The sequence below is a fragment of the Cyprinus carpio genome, chromosome A5 (genome assembly GCF_018340385.1).
Source record: "Cyprinus carpio isolate SPL01 chromosome A5, ASM1834038v1, whole genome shotgun sequence".
NCBI classification, from domain to species: Eukaryota; Metazoa; Chordata; class Actinopteri; order Cypriniformes; family Cyprinidae; genus Cyprinus; species Cyprinus carpio.
Genome location: NC_056576.1, coordinates 2,336,187 through 2,355,112, shown reverse-complemented (window position 1 = coordinate 2,355,112; position 18,926 = coordinate 2,336,187). Strand labels below are relative to the sequence as shown.

The window sequence follows — 18,926 nt, the reverse complement described above, 5'->3', positions numbered from 1 at the left end:
TAGCCTAGTACAGAACACGTAGCCAGGGTTTTTTTTTTTTTTTTTTTTTTTTTTTTTTTTTGGGAATATGATAGAAAAGAAAAAAGGTAAGTACTAGTATTAGTTTGGTTAAGTGCAGGCGAAAAAGATGATTCTTTAGATGTTTTTTGAAAATGAGTAAAGACTCAGCTGTTCGAATTGAGATCGGGAGTTCATTCCACCAGCTGGGAGCAGTCCAGGAAAAAGTCCGTGAGAGTGATTTTGAACCTCTTTGGGATGGCAACACAAGGCGTCGTTCACTTGCAGAGCGCAAACTTCTGGAGGGTGCATAAAATTGAACTAGTGAGTTTAGGTAAGTTGGCGCCGTGCCAGTGGTCGTTTTGTAGGCAAGCATCAGTACCTTGAATTTGATGCGAGCGGCTACTGGTAGCCAGTGTAACCTGATGAGGAGAGGAGAAACATGGGCTGTTTTCGGCTCATTGAAGACGACCCTCGCTGCTGCATTCTGGATCAGTTGTAGAGGCTTGATAGTACATGCAGGAAGGCCCGCCAGGAGAGCATTGCAATAGTCCAGTCTGGAGAGAACAAGAGCTTGGACAAGAAGTTGGGTGGATTGCTCTGACAGGAAGGGTCTAATCTTCCTAATGTTGAATAAGGCAAATCTGCAGGACCGGGTCATTGTTGCAATATGGTCTGTGAAGCTTAACTGATGATCCATCACAACTCCTAGGTTTCTGGCTGTCCTGGAAGGAGTTATGGTTGAGTATTGTACATATCCTGTAGCACTGAGTGGAGATGTTGCTGTGTCTCACTAGAAGAGCTCAATGAGGAGGTTTCATGAGTGGTTTTGTAGGACAATAGTCTAAAGCCAGAATGGCTCTTTGTTTCATTAAAAAATGATGATTCCTGTCATGTTTCATGTCCGTTCTGCAGGCAGTGCTCTTGATATCTCAGATGTGACTCTGATCAATCCGGACCCAATCGTGTCCTCTGTGAACTCGCAGTCTCTCCTGTGTGTGAGCAGTGACTGGACTGTTTCTGGCACCGGATCGCTGAGTTTGGGCCACGAGTATCCCGATCAGGAAGCTCATATCCTGAGCACTGAACCGGACAGAAGCCACCACTCCGCCGCTAAAGTCACGTGGATGTCCCACAATCACACCTTTGGAGGATTTTACTGCCAGCTCAAAAACTCTAACAGAAGTAAAATCTACACCTACAAGATGCTCCATGAAGGTAATAAAACTGATATCTGAGCAGTGCTTTGGCTCCTTTGAAGGGAAAAACTTGTTTGTATATGCATACACTCCACTTCTAATGTGGTATCATTTTCAGCAGACAGGTATTAACTGTTTCCTTTTCCTTCAGCTGCTTTCCTTCCTGAATCTCTGACAATCACTGTTAATGAAGGTGAAGACGTTAACATCTCTTACTCAAGAAAGACATATTTACCAGAGGATACAGTCATCTATAAAAACGGTGTGAACTATGAACACTTAATAAAGAATAGAAACAAACATCTGTGCCTTGTTTTATAGTAAAGTGTCTTGAGAAGTTAAAGTCTCTATAATTTTTTTAAAACTTTTATAATTAATTCTCTGCTTCTATTTATATTGGCTTACAGTTTATATTTTTTTTATATATCATCTACATGTGTTCAGCATTTTCCACATAATCCTTGTTTTTCTGGCAAAAAAATAAAGAATATCCAGTTGCATTATAGTTTTTGTTGTTCTAGCTGTTGTTTTTGTTGTTGTTGTTTTGTTTTTCAGGAGATTTTGAACACTCTTCACCCAAAGAGGACATGAATGTAATTAATTACACAATAATCAATGCAAAAGCCCAAAGTCATGCTGGAGTATATGCTATCCGTTACATTTCTGAAGCTCCATTCAGCTCAGCAATAACCCGACTGATCGTCAGGAGTAAGTCCTTCAGTTCATAGCTTCTTACCAAACGCCACACTCTCTGGAAAGTGTCCAGTAATCTGTAAAATCTATGCACTTGACGTTTAAATCACAAGTCTCAGGATCCTAAAGATGAATAACTCTAGCCCTCATTGTATGCTGCACTATAAATATTTCATTTCTGGCCATTAAGTTGGTAAAATACTCATTTAGTGATTTGTGGATTTGGTTTGGTTTGGTTTGTTTATTTATATAGCACCATATAATTATGATGTTCATTGTCCAAGGTGCTTTACAATTCAAAATAAAACTAAATACCAGCAAAAAGAAAACAATATAACCATAAAACACAATTAAGAAGAAGAAGAAAAACAAAAAATACCACATATATACCGCATGTATTTAAGTAGTCTTTATGTTTATGCTTAAAAATGGACAAAGTGGGTGCGGACCTAATGTGTTGTGGTAAGCCATTCCAAAGATTGGGACCAGCTACTTCAAACACTTTATAACCCCTATGTTTAAGTTTAGCACCTTTAGTTGAATTTGATTTGCTGGCCTAAGCGATCTGGAGGGCTGATGAACTAAAATAAGGTCGGAAAAGTATGTGGGAGCATACTTGTTAATAGACTGATAAACAAATCAATCCTATATCTGGTAAAAAAAAAAAAAAAAAAAAAAAAAATCAAGGGAGTCCTTAATCTTACAGGCAGACCAATAGAGTCTAGGCAAGTACCACTTATGTGAGCACATCAATACCATAGCCTTGCAAGCAGAGTTCTGTACTAACTGCAATCGTCCGGGTTGTGTGTTTCCACAGGACACTGAGTGTGTGCACTAAAATGCAGAGCACTAAGATAAACTTGTCAATTACAATAATCCAGTAGTGATACCACTTATGTGAACATCATAACACACTGCAATCGTGTATCACCTATAAAATTAAGTAAAATTACTTATCAATATTTTACTGTGGATTTGATCTTTGACAAAGATCGAAAAAGCAAGACCTAACAAGTTAATTAACTTGCTTATCCATTTTAAGGTCACTATCTATAATATAGCCCAAATTTTTAACATGCTGTTTCAAATCAATCTTAAATTGAGAGAACTTTGTTTTTAAAGCGATTGAGGAGGATACTGGAACAAAAGAAAATAATCTCAGTTTTCAATTCATTAATATGCAAGAAATTTGTGGACATCCAATTTGTTAAGTCTTTCAAACAAGTTGCCAAGACCTCAGAATCATTTGTTTCTCCTTTTTTTATTGGTAAGTAGATTTGAATATCATCTGCTAAGCAAAGAATGGAAATTCCATGTTTCCTAAAAATATTACCCAGGGGAAGCATATAAAGAGAAAATAAAATGGGAGCAAGAATAGAACCTTGTGGGACTCCACAAGTCAAGTCAAATCAAGTCACCTTTATTTATATAGTGCTTTTAACAATACATATTGTGTCAAAGTACTTTGCAGTATTAATTAGGAAAATAGTGTGTCAATAATGCAAAATGACAATAGTAAACACCCAATTTTCAGTTAAAGACGTTTGATAATTGAATTCAGTGATCATCCAGCTCAGTTCAGTTTAAATAGTATCTGTGCAATCAAGTCGACGATTACGCTGGATATTAAGTATCCCCAACTAAGCAAGCCAGTGGAACCAAAACTCCATTGGTTACAGAATGGAGAAAAAAACTTGGGAGAAACCAGGCTCAGTCGGTGGCCAGTTCTCCTCTGACCAGACAAAACCAGCAGTTCAATTCCAGGCTGCAGAAAGGTCAGATTATGCAGAAGAATCATCTGTTTCCTGTGGTCTTGTCCCGGTGGTCGTCTGAGACAAGGTCTTTACAGGGGATCTGTCTCTGGAGCTCATCTAGTTGTCCTGCTCTCCGCTGACATTCAGGGCTGTCAAGGTCATCTCTAGGTGCTGATCCACCATCTGGTCTGGATACATACTGGATCCGGGTGACTGCAATGACCCTCTGATCTGGATACAGACTGGATCTGGTGGCTACGGTGACCTCAGAATAAGAGAGAAACAGACAAATATTAGCGTAGATGCCATTCTTCTAATGATGTAGCAAGTACATCTATGTTATGGGAAGTGTTCCCGGTTCTGGTTGACATAATTAATGCAGCCTAACAATCCTTTAACAGATTTGAATATTAGAAATGTTTTAGTGTGTTATGTGTAAGCCAGGTTAAAGAGATGGGTCTTTAATCTAGATTTAAACTGAAAGAGTGTGTCTGCCTCCCGAACAATGTTAGGTAGGTTTATTCCAGAGTTTTTGGCACTAAATAGGGAAAGGATCTGCCGTCCGCAGATTTTGTAAGGCTTTGCTAAAGTGTGGTTTGCAATGTTATCTGTTATGCAAGTAAGATACAAACTATTTAAGAACATTACCCCATAGACCCACATAATGCTCTAAACGAGAAATGAGAATGGAATGAATAACTGTATCAAAAGCTGCTGTTAGGTCTAAAAGTACTAAAATAACTGAATTCCCAGAGTCTATAGAGATAAATACATCATTATATACTTTCAAAAGTATGTAGTAAGTTCAAAAGGATTTGTGAGTCCTAATACATTAGTCTGGACTCTCCAGCACCATTAGGCTGCTTAAAACTGTTTGCTGGATGTGCATCTCTCACTATATCATGCTCATGTTAACTTAAGAGTGTTCATTGAATGTCTTGATTTAATTATTGAAATAAATGTGTGATGAATAAACACAATGAATCATTCCCCCGACCTGAACGCAATAATTGTTTTATGAAGAAATTTTTAAAGATTGTTAAAGAAGTCTGCAGTCAGTCTTCTGGATTATTCAGTGATGGTGTCTGAAGACATGAAATAAAAACACATAATATTGACTTCAAAACACACTTCTGGTCTGTTCTATACACGTCTTTTCAATTATTTGCTCACCTGTAATGGTTTTGAATTATATATATAATTTCTTTTTTTTTTTTTAAAATATGAATATTAAAAAAAATATCAACTTTTTTAAAAAAACTGTAAGCTTTTCTAAAGTAAACAACATTACGTGTTTTCAGCAGAATATGAGCTTCTTTTAAATAACGGTCAGTTGTTGTGTGGTTAACAGGTTGTAAGGCTGGTTTGTGGGGCGCAGATTGTATGAAATCATGTCTGCCCTGCGCTAACGGAGGTGTGTGTGATGATGTAACGGGAGAATGCATCTGCCCTCCAGGGTTTAAAGGGCCCACCTGTGAAACAGGTAACAATATTTGCTCAAATACTCAATTGTCACATTTATTTCAGGGGCCATGTTTAGCTTTAATATTCATAAAACAAGACACAATGCATCACACCTTATTTTGACAGATTTTTAGGGCTCATATCATGAAGAACAAAGTTTTTAGTGATGGTTGTAGATAGATTATTTTTACTGTGGAAATTCTCCAGTCCAAAAAAGCATTTATCTGAAAGTAAACTGAACTAAAAACAACTCTTTCTGAATAATTCAGCTTTCTGAATGAGTGATTAATATATGACAGGTCAATGGCACTTTCAGAGTTTAAAAACATGAGGAGGAAGTAGGAGAGATAGTAGTTGTGTGTTATGTTTGTAGTGTGTGGTGAGGGCCGCTTCGGCCGGAGCTGTAAGGAGCGCTGCGTGGACGGAGTCTGTCGTTCTCTGCTCTTCTGTCTCAGAGACCCGTACGGCTGCTCCTGTGCGTCCGGATGGAGGGGCTTTAAATGCAGCGAGGGTGAGATGAAATCCTGTAGGGTTTGACACACGGGAGGAAGGTTCATTTAATATTCTGTCTGAATGCTAGTAATAATAGTAGTACTGTGAACTAGTTTCGCTGAAGATGTTCTGAAAGTGTGGGTAATGAAAATAAACACGTTACAAATATTTTGTTCAAATATTGGTTGGAACTCTTTTTAATTTGATGAAATAGTATGTGAAGTGTATTTTATTGCTCTAATCTGATAAGAAGTGATTTTTCTATATTATTATGATTATTTATTAAGATATATTTCAGATATATTGAAGATGCATGTGATTTAGTGCTCTTGTGATTTCAGCCTGTCCGGATGGTTATTACGGTGCCGACTGTAAACAGAAATGTGAGTGTAAACTGGGGAAATGCAATCGCTTCAGAGGATGTGTGTGTGAAGGCAGGCACGGAGCTCGCTGTGAGAAACCAGGTGAAAATCACTGATTTCAAAGAAACAGTCCTGTGTTTCTGGGAGATCTCTGGGCTGAATCCTTGTCTGCTTGTGATTTCTTTGAAGACACGAGACCTGTTATTGTGAGCAGTCTGAGAGACATTGAGCTCAACTCGGGTGTCAGATACACAGTCAACTGCTCTGCATCAGGTAGACCCGCTCATTTACACGAGGAAATAGCCCTGGTCAAACCAGACAAAACCACTGTCTATGTGAGTCACGTCTCAATAACATCACCAATGCACTCGCACCGTTTCACACACCATGAGCTTTGACCTACATGAGCCACTGCATTATTCATGAAATGCCTCTTCTTTTGTTTTTTCTCAGGCAGTGGACACACAGATGGAAAATGATCAAACAACGTCCACATTCATGGTCGAGAAGATCACAGTGTCGGCCGCTGGCCGCTGGTCGTGTCAAGTGAAAAACAAACACTATCAGGAGGAGAAAGAATTCATTGTGAACGTCAAAGGTGAGATTCTTCAAAGTTCCGGTCTGTCTCTGTTTTCCTCCCAGCAAAATTTCCAAAAATTCACAACAAACAGTGCTTTCAGGAGCCAAAATGTTTATATTGGTATGAAATTAGCAATGTCCATAGTGGGAATATTAGCTGTAAATATTTAACATCAAAAGTATGAAAAAAAAAATAGTAGACAAAATGGCATCTCCAAGATTACAGGTTTTTTTTTCCAGTTTGCCTATAGATTCACAAAAATTACTAAACTGAGAAAGGGCATTAGATTATGATCCTGAATGTGTCCCTTCATGTTGGTGTTATGATGGCTCTGTCTGGGTTAGATCATGTGTCTTGTTTTTAACTGATTGTGACTTAAATAATAAATTCCACCTCTGTGTCACATTTAACAATTTTTTTGTAAATACACCTTATTATGGAAGATGTTGCTTAAATGTAGCTTCTGGGTTGACGTCACAATGTTAGGATGGCTTAGCTGTCAATGCCTTATGTTCATAAAATACATGACTTTATAAGGAAATTCACTGCAGCCCCAATCTTAGTGACCTTAAATGTAGAAAGTTTGTACAGTCTAAAGCAGAAGATCACAGGTGTGCAAGCAATATCGAGAGAGGAATATGTGTTTCTATTAGTTTTGCTGTAGGTAATGCATTAATGGCTTAATTTGTCGATCATTACACGTCTCTTACATGTAAGGTCCACGCACACGGTCCAAGGAAGGTATCCGGTGCTGGCTGAAGGTTTCCTGCGTGTTCGGTCTTTTCAGCGCGTAGAGTTATTCAATTTAGGGTAAACTCAAATCTGACTCCATTTAATGATCTAATCTGACTCCATTTAAGTATGACCTCGAATTTGGGTTGAAAGGCAAATTGGTTGTTTGTCTATCTCTAATTATTATTATTCTCACATTTGATTATTCTATTTATTCTTTAATATTATTGTACTCGTTCATTCAGGTGCTCATGTCTCTAACAAGGATACAACTTAATCTACTAGAGTCAATAATTACAGAGTAAAACAGAATAAAATCAAATGTAACAATTTTATTATCAGTCAGGTAAATATGTATTCCGCCAATTACATACCCAATTCAAAGATATCAAATCAATACAAGACATCAAATTCTCAAAGATGAATCTAAGAGTGAAAGATGCATACCTGACTTCTAGTGAAATACATAGTATGAAGTGAAGAGACACACACCACACTACGGGCTTTCTGGTTTACAGAATCGTGCCGATCCTTTTTGCTGCAATCCTTTAAATACCTCAGATCAAGACAAACATCCCCCGAGATGAAGACAGAAACTAACAATTAGAATTTGATTAAGTCAGGTCCCAGACCAGTGTAGTTTACACCTCAAAGGGAACAGAAGGTAATTTACATCGAGGACCCTGGAAAAGGGCACTCCCATTACAGTAATCAAAATATCTCTTGACCCTTAGGATCTGTATTATCTTTTAGTCTACTTTTTGTAATGTTGAGACCATTGTACCAGGCACACTGAGACATTTCAAATGATACCAAACATATATAATCACTTGTTGTATACAATTAACATTGCATAGATTTAGAGTGAGTTTCAGGTGAGGGAGAAAAGATTGGGGATCATAGTGTGAGGAGGGAGTGTGATGGTGAGGTGTGAACTGCTAGGCGTGGTGCGTCTCCGATGGCACTGTTACTTATGCAGGAGGGTGTTCAAGAGAGTGTTCAAATGTTAATTATCAGGAAAGTCCTTTGTTCTCTTAGTGAGAAGTCGTCTGTAAACTGTTCTTGGTTGTTGCTCATTGTGGGAACGTCTCTGGTTTCAGTTCCTCCGCAGCCCCAGAATCCTCCACTGCTGAATGGCAGCGGCCCACCTGTTGCTGCTGGGCAATAAAGAGCCCTACACCGGAGACGGGCCTATCACGTCAGTCGAGCTCATCTATAAAAAAGCCAGCTCATCTACATGGAGAAGCATTGAGGGTAACAAAACTTCATTGTCTTGGAGTTTCACAATGTGTTTTGTGGTGTGAAAGTGAAAGTCATGACATTTGCCAAGTACGGTAACCCATACTCAGAATTGGTGCTCTGCATTTAACCCATCCAAGTGCGCAACTGCATACGGCAGCTGGAACAGTATGCATTGGCTCACATAAGAAAACAGTCTAAACATATTTGTGTCTTTGGCTCATTGTTCTTGCTGATCGGACTGATACTCAAAACATGGAAAATCGTTACAAAACTGTGGAACTGTTTTGAAGTAGATAGCAGATATGAATTAAAAGAAACACATTTCTCTATGTGTTCAACAGTGAGCGGCTCTCTGGTGAGGTTGAACAACCTTTCTCCCATGACCCAGTACACCACACGGGTGCAGCTGAGTCGCCACGGACCGGGAGGAACCGGCCAGCCTGGACCTGAAGCCACTTTCTCCACACAGATGCTCGGTAAGAGCTCAAACACAGCCTCACATTCAACAGACAGCATGATGATAAGACTCCTGTTTTTGTCTCAGAGCTCCCCGTGGGTGTGAAGCTGAGACCCATCAATCAGACCGCGCTGCTCCTGTCGTGGGATGCCGCACCTGCCGAGGCGGACTGGAGTTACGAGGTCATGTGTCAGCAGGTAGGAGCTTCAGGAACTGAGAGGAGATTCCAGCTTGCGTCAAACTCCTCCAACCTCCATCTGAGCGAGCTGAAACCTAGACGAAAATACCAGTGCAAGTTGAGGTCGTGCAGCAGCCGCGTGGGACAGGCCTGTCCCACCGTCAGTGCCTGGACGCTGAGCGATCGTAAGGATGGCTTTCTGCCTCTCAATTGTTTTGCTAGCAGCCACACACATCACAGCTACACACATGCTATAAAGCAGATTCTCACTGGACTGACACATCTGTATCTCCTCTGAAAGCTCTCTTGATGTCTCTCATCCATCAAAGACACAGCGCTGTTCAAAACACAGTTTCATAGCAATTTCATAGAAAATGTGAATGTTAATGCTTCAGACAGTTAATGCTAAAAACAATCAAAGAGTTTTGCTGCCTACTATATATTTCTTTTATGTGATTTTACCATATGAATGCGGATAACTTGGATATACTAGTGGAGTTATTGATTGGTTATGTTATTGGTTGTGATTCATCAGAGCTTCCTCCTCCTCCTGCCAACATCTCCACCTGTAACATCAGTGACTCCTCAGCCGACATCACCTGGTCAGTGGCCGAGGGTCACTCCATCTCCAGAACCATGATCCGTTACCAGCAGACGGAGCAGACGGACTACAGTCAGCAGGTGGAGCTTGGTGTGCAGGACCAGACCAACATGCGCTTCCAGCTCAGGGGTCTGAGGGCCGACAATACCAGCTGGAGCTCTGGAGCGTCAACAACATGGGAGAGAGCGTGGAGAGACCGCAGATCACCCTCAAGATGCTGACACCTCAGGAGAGCTCACGTAAGTCTCTGCGCTGAGTGTTTCCTTACACTTGAATGTATTTTCTTTTTCTCTGCCTAAACTCCCATCGTTCTCTAATTGGCCAAGATGTTATGCTGTGTGTACTCTAACAGGGAATTAAAGGCATATTGTTCATCATTTACTCAAACGATTGCTATTCTAAAGCTGTATAACTTTCTTTCTTCCGTTAAAAATTAAAGAAGATATTTCGGGGAATGTCTAGAAAACTTTTTTAAATATATTCTTTTGTGTTCCACAGAAGAATATCAGTCAGAGAGTAAATAATTACAGAAGCAGCATTATTTAAAGGCACAATATGTAAGTTTTCGCCCCTAGAGGGTGCGTATTCAAAGCAAACAAACAAAAAAAGAGTTTTTAATGACACTGTGAAATGAGTGTGGAATCATGGGAGTTGTGGTCTTCATCCCCACAGCCGATGCAATCTGACGGAACTCAGAAATCATGTTCATGGATGCAACTAATGATGCATTAACGTAGTAGAATGAAGCAGGGTGAGGCTGAAAGTGTGACACACAACTCGAAAGCAGTGGAGTTTTTTAGTATGCCACAGCCGACCGCTTCCGCACCTTCCAGTCATGCGTATGTGGGGGAAAAAGCAGCACTGTTTTATCATACTAGATACATTTGAAAGATCTGTTATAATTCTACTCTGTGCAGTTGTCACCTGTCTAATAAAATGCATAATATATTAAAGCGTCTTTGGTCTTTCTACAAAACAAAACCGGAAATCGACGGTGTATGACGTCATTGTCAGGCGACACAATGACACTATGGACACAATTCAAGTCACTCGTTAAAATTGATTATTTCTCTGGACTTCGAAACATTCTTCGAAACATTTGGGATAATTTAAGTACACAATTTAGCAAAATATATAACACTTTTCTAGTGGTTTTTGGATATTTTAATAAAAAAATCTTACATATGGTGCCTTTAAGTTTTTACTAGCACAGCTTCACAAGCGTGAGCAAAGGAGTGCATGTGAGCATCTGAACCATAGAATGAAAGTGAGACACACTGAGAGAGTAACACTGCCCTCTACAGGCACGGATCACTTACTGTTTATAAAATGATGGAAGTCAGTGTTAAATTTATGTTTGGTGATTTATGGTAATTTATTTTCTGCATGTGACAAGAACCAATGACCTAGTGTCTCTCATAACCAGGTAAACACTTTATCACCATGTGATGCAGGCACAGGTAATAAGTACAAACAGTTTTTAAAAAATTTGTTTTACAAACAATGACAATAAAATGCAGATATGGACAATATGTAGAGCAATAAGTGGATATATCTTGATCAAAATGAGTAATAATGTGCAGGAAGAAAGACAAACCTTTATTAAAGACAAACCATTATTAATAGTTAACATTAACAAACATTTCATTTAACTAGTTACATTATTTAACACTTGACAGGTAAAGTTCATTTTTATGAATATTTATATTTGTTCAGCATTATAAAATGCTACTAATGAAAGTGATTGTAAATTGTTGCTCTTTCAGAGCTGCACGGGTTCCAGGCTCATGGTAACATGCTCTTTTATGCGATCCTGGGCTCCGCCGGCATGACATGCATCACTATCCTGCTGGCCTTCTGCATCGTCCTGCAGCTCAAGAGAACCACTTTCCAGAGACGCATGGTGCAGGCCTTCCACAACATAGCGGTGAGGCACCGACCAAAATTCAGCATTCTCAGTGACTGTATGCATTTATTTACAGATCTATCACAATAAAAAACAGCTTCAGCTTTATCTCTATAGCAGGGTTAGGGTTTTCACACTAACACTTGACCGCACAGCAGTGTTTAGCACCAGTTCAGAGTTTGGATCCTGAAGTCCTTCAGTAGCTGCTTCAGGTGTGTTGGAGCTGAACACTCCTGTAAACATTGGTCTCTCCTGTGCTCACAGAGAGAGGAGCCTGTGGTCCAGTTTAGCTCTGTGCCGCTGAACGTGCCCAAAAAAGTTCTCAACTCCAGCCAGTCTGTGGCCTATCCTACCCTGGAGTGGAGCGATATCAAGTTCCAGGATATAATTGGAGAGGGAAACTTTGGGCAGGTGCTGAAAGCCCGCATTAAGAAAGACGGCCTGAGGATGGATGCAGCCATCAAAAGAATGAAAGGTAAGGTGAATTCAAAGAAAAGAGTCAGTATGTATGTTAGCAAAGTGCTTGATTTCTCTCACAATGTCTCGTTCTCTGTCTGAAACTATAGAATATGCATCTAAGGACGACCACAGAGACTTTGCTGGGGAACTTGAGGTCTTGTGTAAACTAGGTCATCATCCGAACATCATTAACCTTCTGGGAGCGTGTGAACACAGAGGTGTGAGCCTCAACTCCCACAGACATTTGCTGATCTTTTCCGATGCGACATGACTGTGTTTGAGAGCTCAGTCACACTGTCTTCTTCTACTACAGGTTACCTGTATCTGGCCATTGAATACGCTCCTCACGGAAACCTGCTGGACTTCCTGCGTAAGAGCCGTGTGTTAGAGACGGACCCTGCCTTTGCCATCGCTAACAGCACTGCATCCACACTCTCCTCGCAGCAGTTATTGCACTTTGCTGCAGATGTGGCACATGGCATGGACTACCTGAGCCAGAAACAGGTGAGCGTGGAAAACACTGTCCAAAACAAATATGAAAAAGTTCTGCTCCAATTCCAATGTTGCTGGAAATCCTCACAGATATCATTTATCTCTAAGGATACTGCATTTTCTAGTATCTTTGAGTTCGGTCTGTAAGTAACTAATTCTCTAGGATCAAGTTGTGTTATTTATTTATTTTTTTAATGAGAGGCTTAATAACACCCAATTTGAAGGTTTTAGGGTCATATCCTAAAGATATTGATGGATAAATAATATTCAGAAGAGGATCTATGACTTCTGGAAGCACTTTGTCTGATGTGATACTGTGGCTGACGGCTGCATGGTTATTATTTTATCTCTAATAGTATCGATCTTGGAAGTAAAGAAGTTCATAAAGTCATTACTGCTGTGCTGTTGGGAAATGTCTGTGTCGGTTGATCTTTTTGTTAATTTAGCCACTGTATTGTATTGAATGCCTTAAATGCCTGGGGTTGTGTTTGTTTTCTTCTAAGAGAGAGAAAAAAAACAAGCAGCTCTAGCAGTTTTTAGGGCTTTTCTATAAGTAGAAGTACTTTCCCTCCATGCAATACGAAATACCTCTGGTTTTGTTTTTCTCCAGCTGTGCTCCATTTTCCGGGCTGCTCTCTTTAGGGTGCGAGTGTGCTCATTATACCACGGTGTCAGACTGTTTTCCTTTATCTTCTTTAAGCATAATGGAGCAACTATATCTAAAATCCTAGAAAAGAGAGACTCCATAGATTTTGTTACACCATCAAGTTTTTCTGTGCTATTGGATATGCTGAGAAATTGAGATACATCAGGGAGATTATTTACAAAGCAGTGTTTTGTGGTAGAAGTGATGGTTCAAACATATTTGTAACAGGGAGTTGAAATTTGCAGCGTTAGCTATATGGAGTATACACATATACAGTATGATCCGAGACATCATTACACTGCTGCAGAATTTCAACAACATCAACATCAATTCCATGTGACCATATTAAATCTAGAGTATGATTTAGACAATGAGTAGGTCCTGAGACGTGTTGTCTAACCCCAATAGAGCTCGGAATATCTATAAATGCTGATCCCAATGCATCTTTTTCATTATCTACATGGATATTAAAATAACCAACAATTAAGACTTTATCTGCAGCCAACACTAACTCGATATGGTGCCCTGGTGGCCTGTAGGGAAGTCGTCGTGGCCTAGTGGTTAGAGAGTTTAACTCCTGATCCTAAGGTTGTGGGTTCGAGTCTCGGGCCGGCAATACCACGACTGAGGTGCCCTTGAGCAAGGCACCGAACCCCCAGCTGCTCCCCTGGCACCACAGCATAAATGTCTGCCTATGCTCCGGGTGTGTGTTCACGGTGTGTGTGTGTGTTTACTTCTGTGTGTGTGCACTTTGGATGGGTTAAAATCATATCACAAAATATTATAATATATCACAATACATTACATTATATAACATAACATATTTTTTTTTTCACTTTCATAAAGTAGAAAGTGTTTCATTACCAAATGAAACCAGTGTATCCAAAAAATTCACTGATATCTGACTATATTCAAGATTCAACTGAATGTTAGCATGAACAAAATTTAAATAATCTTGAAAAGAAAATAAAGTGCTGTATACAATACATGTGTAAAAACAGTAAACTAACAGAATCATTGATGGAAACTAAACTATGTTTAACATAGTCTCTAACTCTAACGAAGCATGCTGTACAACTTTTTGTCCAGGCCCTTGTCATTTCTAGGCTGGACTACTGCAGTGCTCTTCTGGCTGGACTTTCATCAAGCACAATCAAACCTCTACAAATGATTCAGAATGCAGCGGCACGACTGGTCTTCCACGAACCCAAAAGAGCCCATGTTACACCTCTCTTTATCTCCTTGCACTGGCTACCGGTTGCAGCTCACATCAAGTTCAAGACATTAACGCTTGCATATAGAACAGCCACAGGCCCAGCACTAAAAGCACTACTTCCACTCACTACTACAAATCTACATCTGAGATCTGCCAGTGAGCGACGCCTCGTGGTACCATCACAGAGAGGCTCTAAATCACTTTCCAGAATATTCTCGTTCACCATTCCTGGCTGGTGGAATGATCTTCCCACCCCTATCCGGAATGCTGAATCCCTGAAGCGACAGCTGAAAACTTGTGTCTTTCGAAACTACTTGGCTTCATTTTTATTTATTCCTTCTCTTTCTAGCTTGTACTTATTTCAACAATGTCTAAAATCTCAATGTTGCTTTATGCATCCCCCAATCGTAAGTCGCTTTGGATAAAAGCTCATACAAAATCAGTTCAGATAGAGCTGCATGATAAATCGTACTTTAACAGCAGCTCTAAAAGACAACAGTGTCATTTTTCAGATCAAGTCAGTTCAGTGTTGGTTCTCGAGTGATTTCCTGCATGCTGAAGCTGTGCTTGTTTCACATCTATCTCAACATTTTCTTTCTTCGGACAGAATGAAATCATTTACACTCTAGTCGATATGTGAGTTTATTTCAGTCACAGTACATATGGGTTGTGTGGTGTATAGTGGCTCAGGCTCTCAGGACCGATTACCGGAAGCTTGCTGGTTATAGTTTTGCACCACAGCACAATTAATTAACTCCGTATTACAGTTTTTCTTGATTGCTAACACACAATTCATGAAACAATTCACCATTTTCTCACAACTATAAACACAATCTCAAAACTACACACCAACTTGTGCAAACTTCAAACTTTCAGGTCAAATTCAAACATTTTAGTCAAAAACATGTTATCTTTTGTCAGACTCAAGCTTTGGCCTCAGATGATACACAGAGAGACGTGATTGAAAAGGTTGAGGACACCAGAGAGGAGGAAGTGGAGGAAGAGGATGAGCAAGAGCAGCAAGGAGTGGAGGAAGAGGAAGAGGAGGAGGAGGAGGATGAGGGGCAAGGAGACAAGGAGTCTCAGATGAAATTTGTGGCACTAGTTGGCCATGTCCTTGTCCATGGTATGACTATGAGGGAGGCTGGGCAATGAGTTCAGCCAAACTTAAGCTGCTTCACTGTCGCCTCGATCATAAGAAATCAGTCAGGAAAAAAAACAGATATACCTAACTCAACTCAACCTAAACTAACTATAGATATACTCACTCACAAACAACACATGCATCAAATTCCCCCCTTGATTGAACTCTATACAGATAGAGTTTCTGTCTGCTTCCATTTTGTAAAAAGTACTTTTGTAAAATCAGTACTTCTATTATTGTAGGACACAGAGATGATGGAATGGAAGAAGCCTGACTAGACATTACAGTTAATGTGTAACGGGGTGGATCAGTCATGCAAGAGGATTTTACCCCCGCTGCCTGGCTAGGGCCAGTATAGCCTGTGATGTCTGTCCCAGACCAAAGATGTGATGCTGGGGCAGAATATGTTTTTGTTGTTGTTTGGTGTATTGTACTGTACAGTACATTAACTATAGTGCTTTGTATTTCATCAGGAACAAATGACCTTTGACCTCACCCCCTTCATTTTTATGTTCCCCTCCTCTTCCTCTTTGTCCCCCACTACCAGGATTCATTTTCCAAAAACACATAAACATCTGTGCTCTTGTTCATATAATACTGAGATTCTGACCTGTGTGTCATCAGTTTTGCTGCTTAATGTTCACACATGGATAAATGTGTGCTGTTTGAGTAAATTTTTTGATGCTTAAGTTAATTATATTGTGTGTTTGTGTTTTCTGAATGAGAACATGGTTAAACCTGTGCAAAATGATGACTTTTTGTGTAGAGTTATGCAGAAAACACTGAGCAAATTGGAATGTGTGTGCAAAAAGGTGAAATGTGTTAAAATTTTTGAGAAATGTGTCTTTGTTTCGAGAATTGTATGGATGATTTGGAAAATTGGGCCAAATGAATCAGTTATAGCGCGTTAGCAATCAAGAAAAACTGTAAGGCTGTAAAAACGTTTCAGAATAACACTCACAGAAACAATGACTATCTGCTTCTCTGTGAATATTTTTCTTTTGCAGTTTATCCACAGAGATCTAGCAGCCAGAAACATCCTGGTCGGAGAAAGCTTTGTGGCAAAGATCGCTGATTTTGGCCTGTCCCGAGGTCAGGAGGTATACGTGAAGAAGACCATGGTAATGATCCGAAGGACGCTGTTCTTGTCATGCATTACTGTACATGCGTGATTTTAACATGTGTTTCTCTGCAGGGGCATCTGCCAGTGAGATGGATGGCCATTGAATCTCTCAACTACAGTGTTTACACTACCAACAGTGATGTGTAAGAGTCTGGGTCTGTGTGTGTGTGAGAGAGAGAGTGTGTGTGCTTGTGTTTGGAGTGTTTTGTGCTGAGAGTAACCGTGTCTCTCTGCTCAGGTGGTCATATGGCGTGTTGCTCTGGGAGGTGGTCAGCTTAGGTCTGTCACAAGATCAATGAGTCAGTGTTATTCGAGGTCTGATAATGTCTGTTTTCTTACTGGCATAATTTGATTTGGTGGCTTTGATTGGCAGGTGGAACGCCGTATTGCGGCATAACGTGTGCGGAGCTGTACGAGAAGCTCCCGCAGGGCTATCGGCTGGAGAAACCGCTCAACTGTGACGATGAGGTGTAAGTCTCAAACGGCTGTGTCCATCTGCAGATGATAGAGTGGAGATGAGTCTGCTTCTCTGTCTCTGCAGGTATGAGCTGATGAAGCAGTGCTGGAAGGAGAAACCTTACGAGAGACCTTCATTCGCTCAGATCTTGAGGTCACTCAATCGTATGCTGGAAGAGAGGAAGGTATGGGATCTAGAGATGGAGCATTATTTGTCTTCCAGTCAAAGTGCTCTGACAGTTTTAAACTGCATGTTATTTTGCTGTAAATGTTCTCCTCTCGTTCTCTCCAGACGTACGTCAACACGACGCTCTATGAGAAGTTCACATACGCCGGCATTGACTGTTCTGCAGAGGAAGCCGGCTAATTCTTCGCTGTTACTGTACAATCTCAGAGCACTTCATGAACGGTTAATTTGATCCTCTGAGCAGGATTCACAGTTTTACACACATTGTGTTTCATTAGTAAATGACTATTGGATCATATTTCTTTTATGTTGTGTGAGATGATGAATGCAGATACTCACAGATGTGTGACGTATGTATATTTCATTGTTTTTAATAAAAACCTGTCTTTGATACTGTGAGCCAGCTTGTTTCTAAATGTACATACTGTTTTGTGCAAAATAGACCTGTAATGGAAATGAATGAGTCCTAAAAAAAAGCTCTTGAAAAGCTTCTATTTTTAGAACCATTACTGCATTACTGACAAATAAGAGTTCAGTGTGTAATTATGTGTACAGGATACAGGAATTGGTTGGACATCTTTTTAAAGTGTGTGCAAATGTTTGCTGTGACGTTGGCAAGTGAGTAAATTTATTGGCCATAAAACTGTTTCTGGTTCCTGTCTGCGTGCTGCTGAGTGGTTTGTGATTGTAGCTCTGTGTAGCTTCGCTTTTCTGTTGAATCTCTATTTACTATCACTCTGTTGTCTAAAGTGATAAAATATAAACTTAATTCCCAGCATATATCCGATATTATTAGCTATTATCTGACTAATCTGACCATTCGCTTTAAATTTTAAATCACGAGTGCAGCATGTGCACAGCGCGTTACCATTCGTTAGCTGGTTAGCTTGTCATTCACATTTCAATTCGCATTTCTTTTCACATCTATTACCATTTTCTTTTTTCTCTTGCCCTGTTTCTTTTCTCTCTCGCGCTGTTTTTCATGAGTTAATCAAACAACAGTGGTAAGTCAGAATCATTCATAAATCACGGTGAGTAACTGCTTCTTATCCTGCTATTGATTTTTGCACTGCTTACCACATGTAAAAATAAAATATCTCAGAATTACACAAACGATTAAAAGGACTGTGAGAATGTGAGGGCTCGATTTTAGATGGAATAGAGTCTAACATGTTGTTGGTTTAGATGATTTAACAAATTTATACAATTCTTCCTCTCCTATAGTAGTGAATGAGTGGAATTGTTCCTCATGGGATCTATAGCACACTATCTGATGCTTTATTTTTCGTTAATCTTCCTGATGTATCCCAATTCCTTAGCATATCCAAAACCTCAGAACAACTTGATGATGTAACAGAAACTATGGATTATCTCTTTTCTAGCATTTTAGATATGGTTGCTCCTTTACACTTAAAGCAGATTGAGGTAAACAGTCTGACACTGTGGTATAATGGGCACACTCGCACCCTTAAGAAAGCCCGGAAAATGGAGCGCAGCTGCAGGAAAACAAAACTAGAGTTATTTCATATTACTTGGCGGGAAAGTC

General features: G+C 39.9%; 1 protein-coding gene across 1 annotated transcript; it reads left to right on the top strand.

Annotated features, from left to right (window-relative positions):
• Positions 1-661: 661 nt before the first annotated feature.
• Positions 662-18,140, top strand: LOC109096567 (tyrosine-protein kinase receptor Tie-2-like). The gene is given in 24 exon segments (XM_042751350.1): positions 662-1,215; positions 1,348-1,458; positions 1,752-1,904; positions 4,995-5,126; positions 5,481-5,618; positions 5,941-6,063; positions 6,151-6,296; positions 6,415-6,559; positions 8,374-8,416; positions 8,418-8,527; positions 8,857-8,991; positions 9,060-9,335; positions 9,686-9,892; positions 9,895-9,990; positions 11,518-11,678; positions 11,922-12,132; positions 12,224-12,334; positions 12,430-12,620; positions 16,622-16,735; positions 16,810-16,880; positions 16,976-17,016; positions 17,111-17,207; positions 17,279-17,378; positions 17,486-18,140. Coding segments are annotated over 24 exon segments (3,327 nt in total). The 5' UTR covers positions 662-875; the 3' UTR covers positions 17,561-18,140.
• The last annotated feature ends 786 nt before the right edge of the window (positions 18,141-18,926 follow it).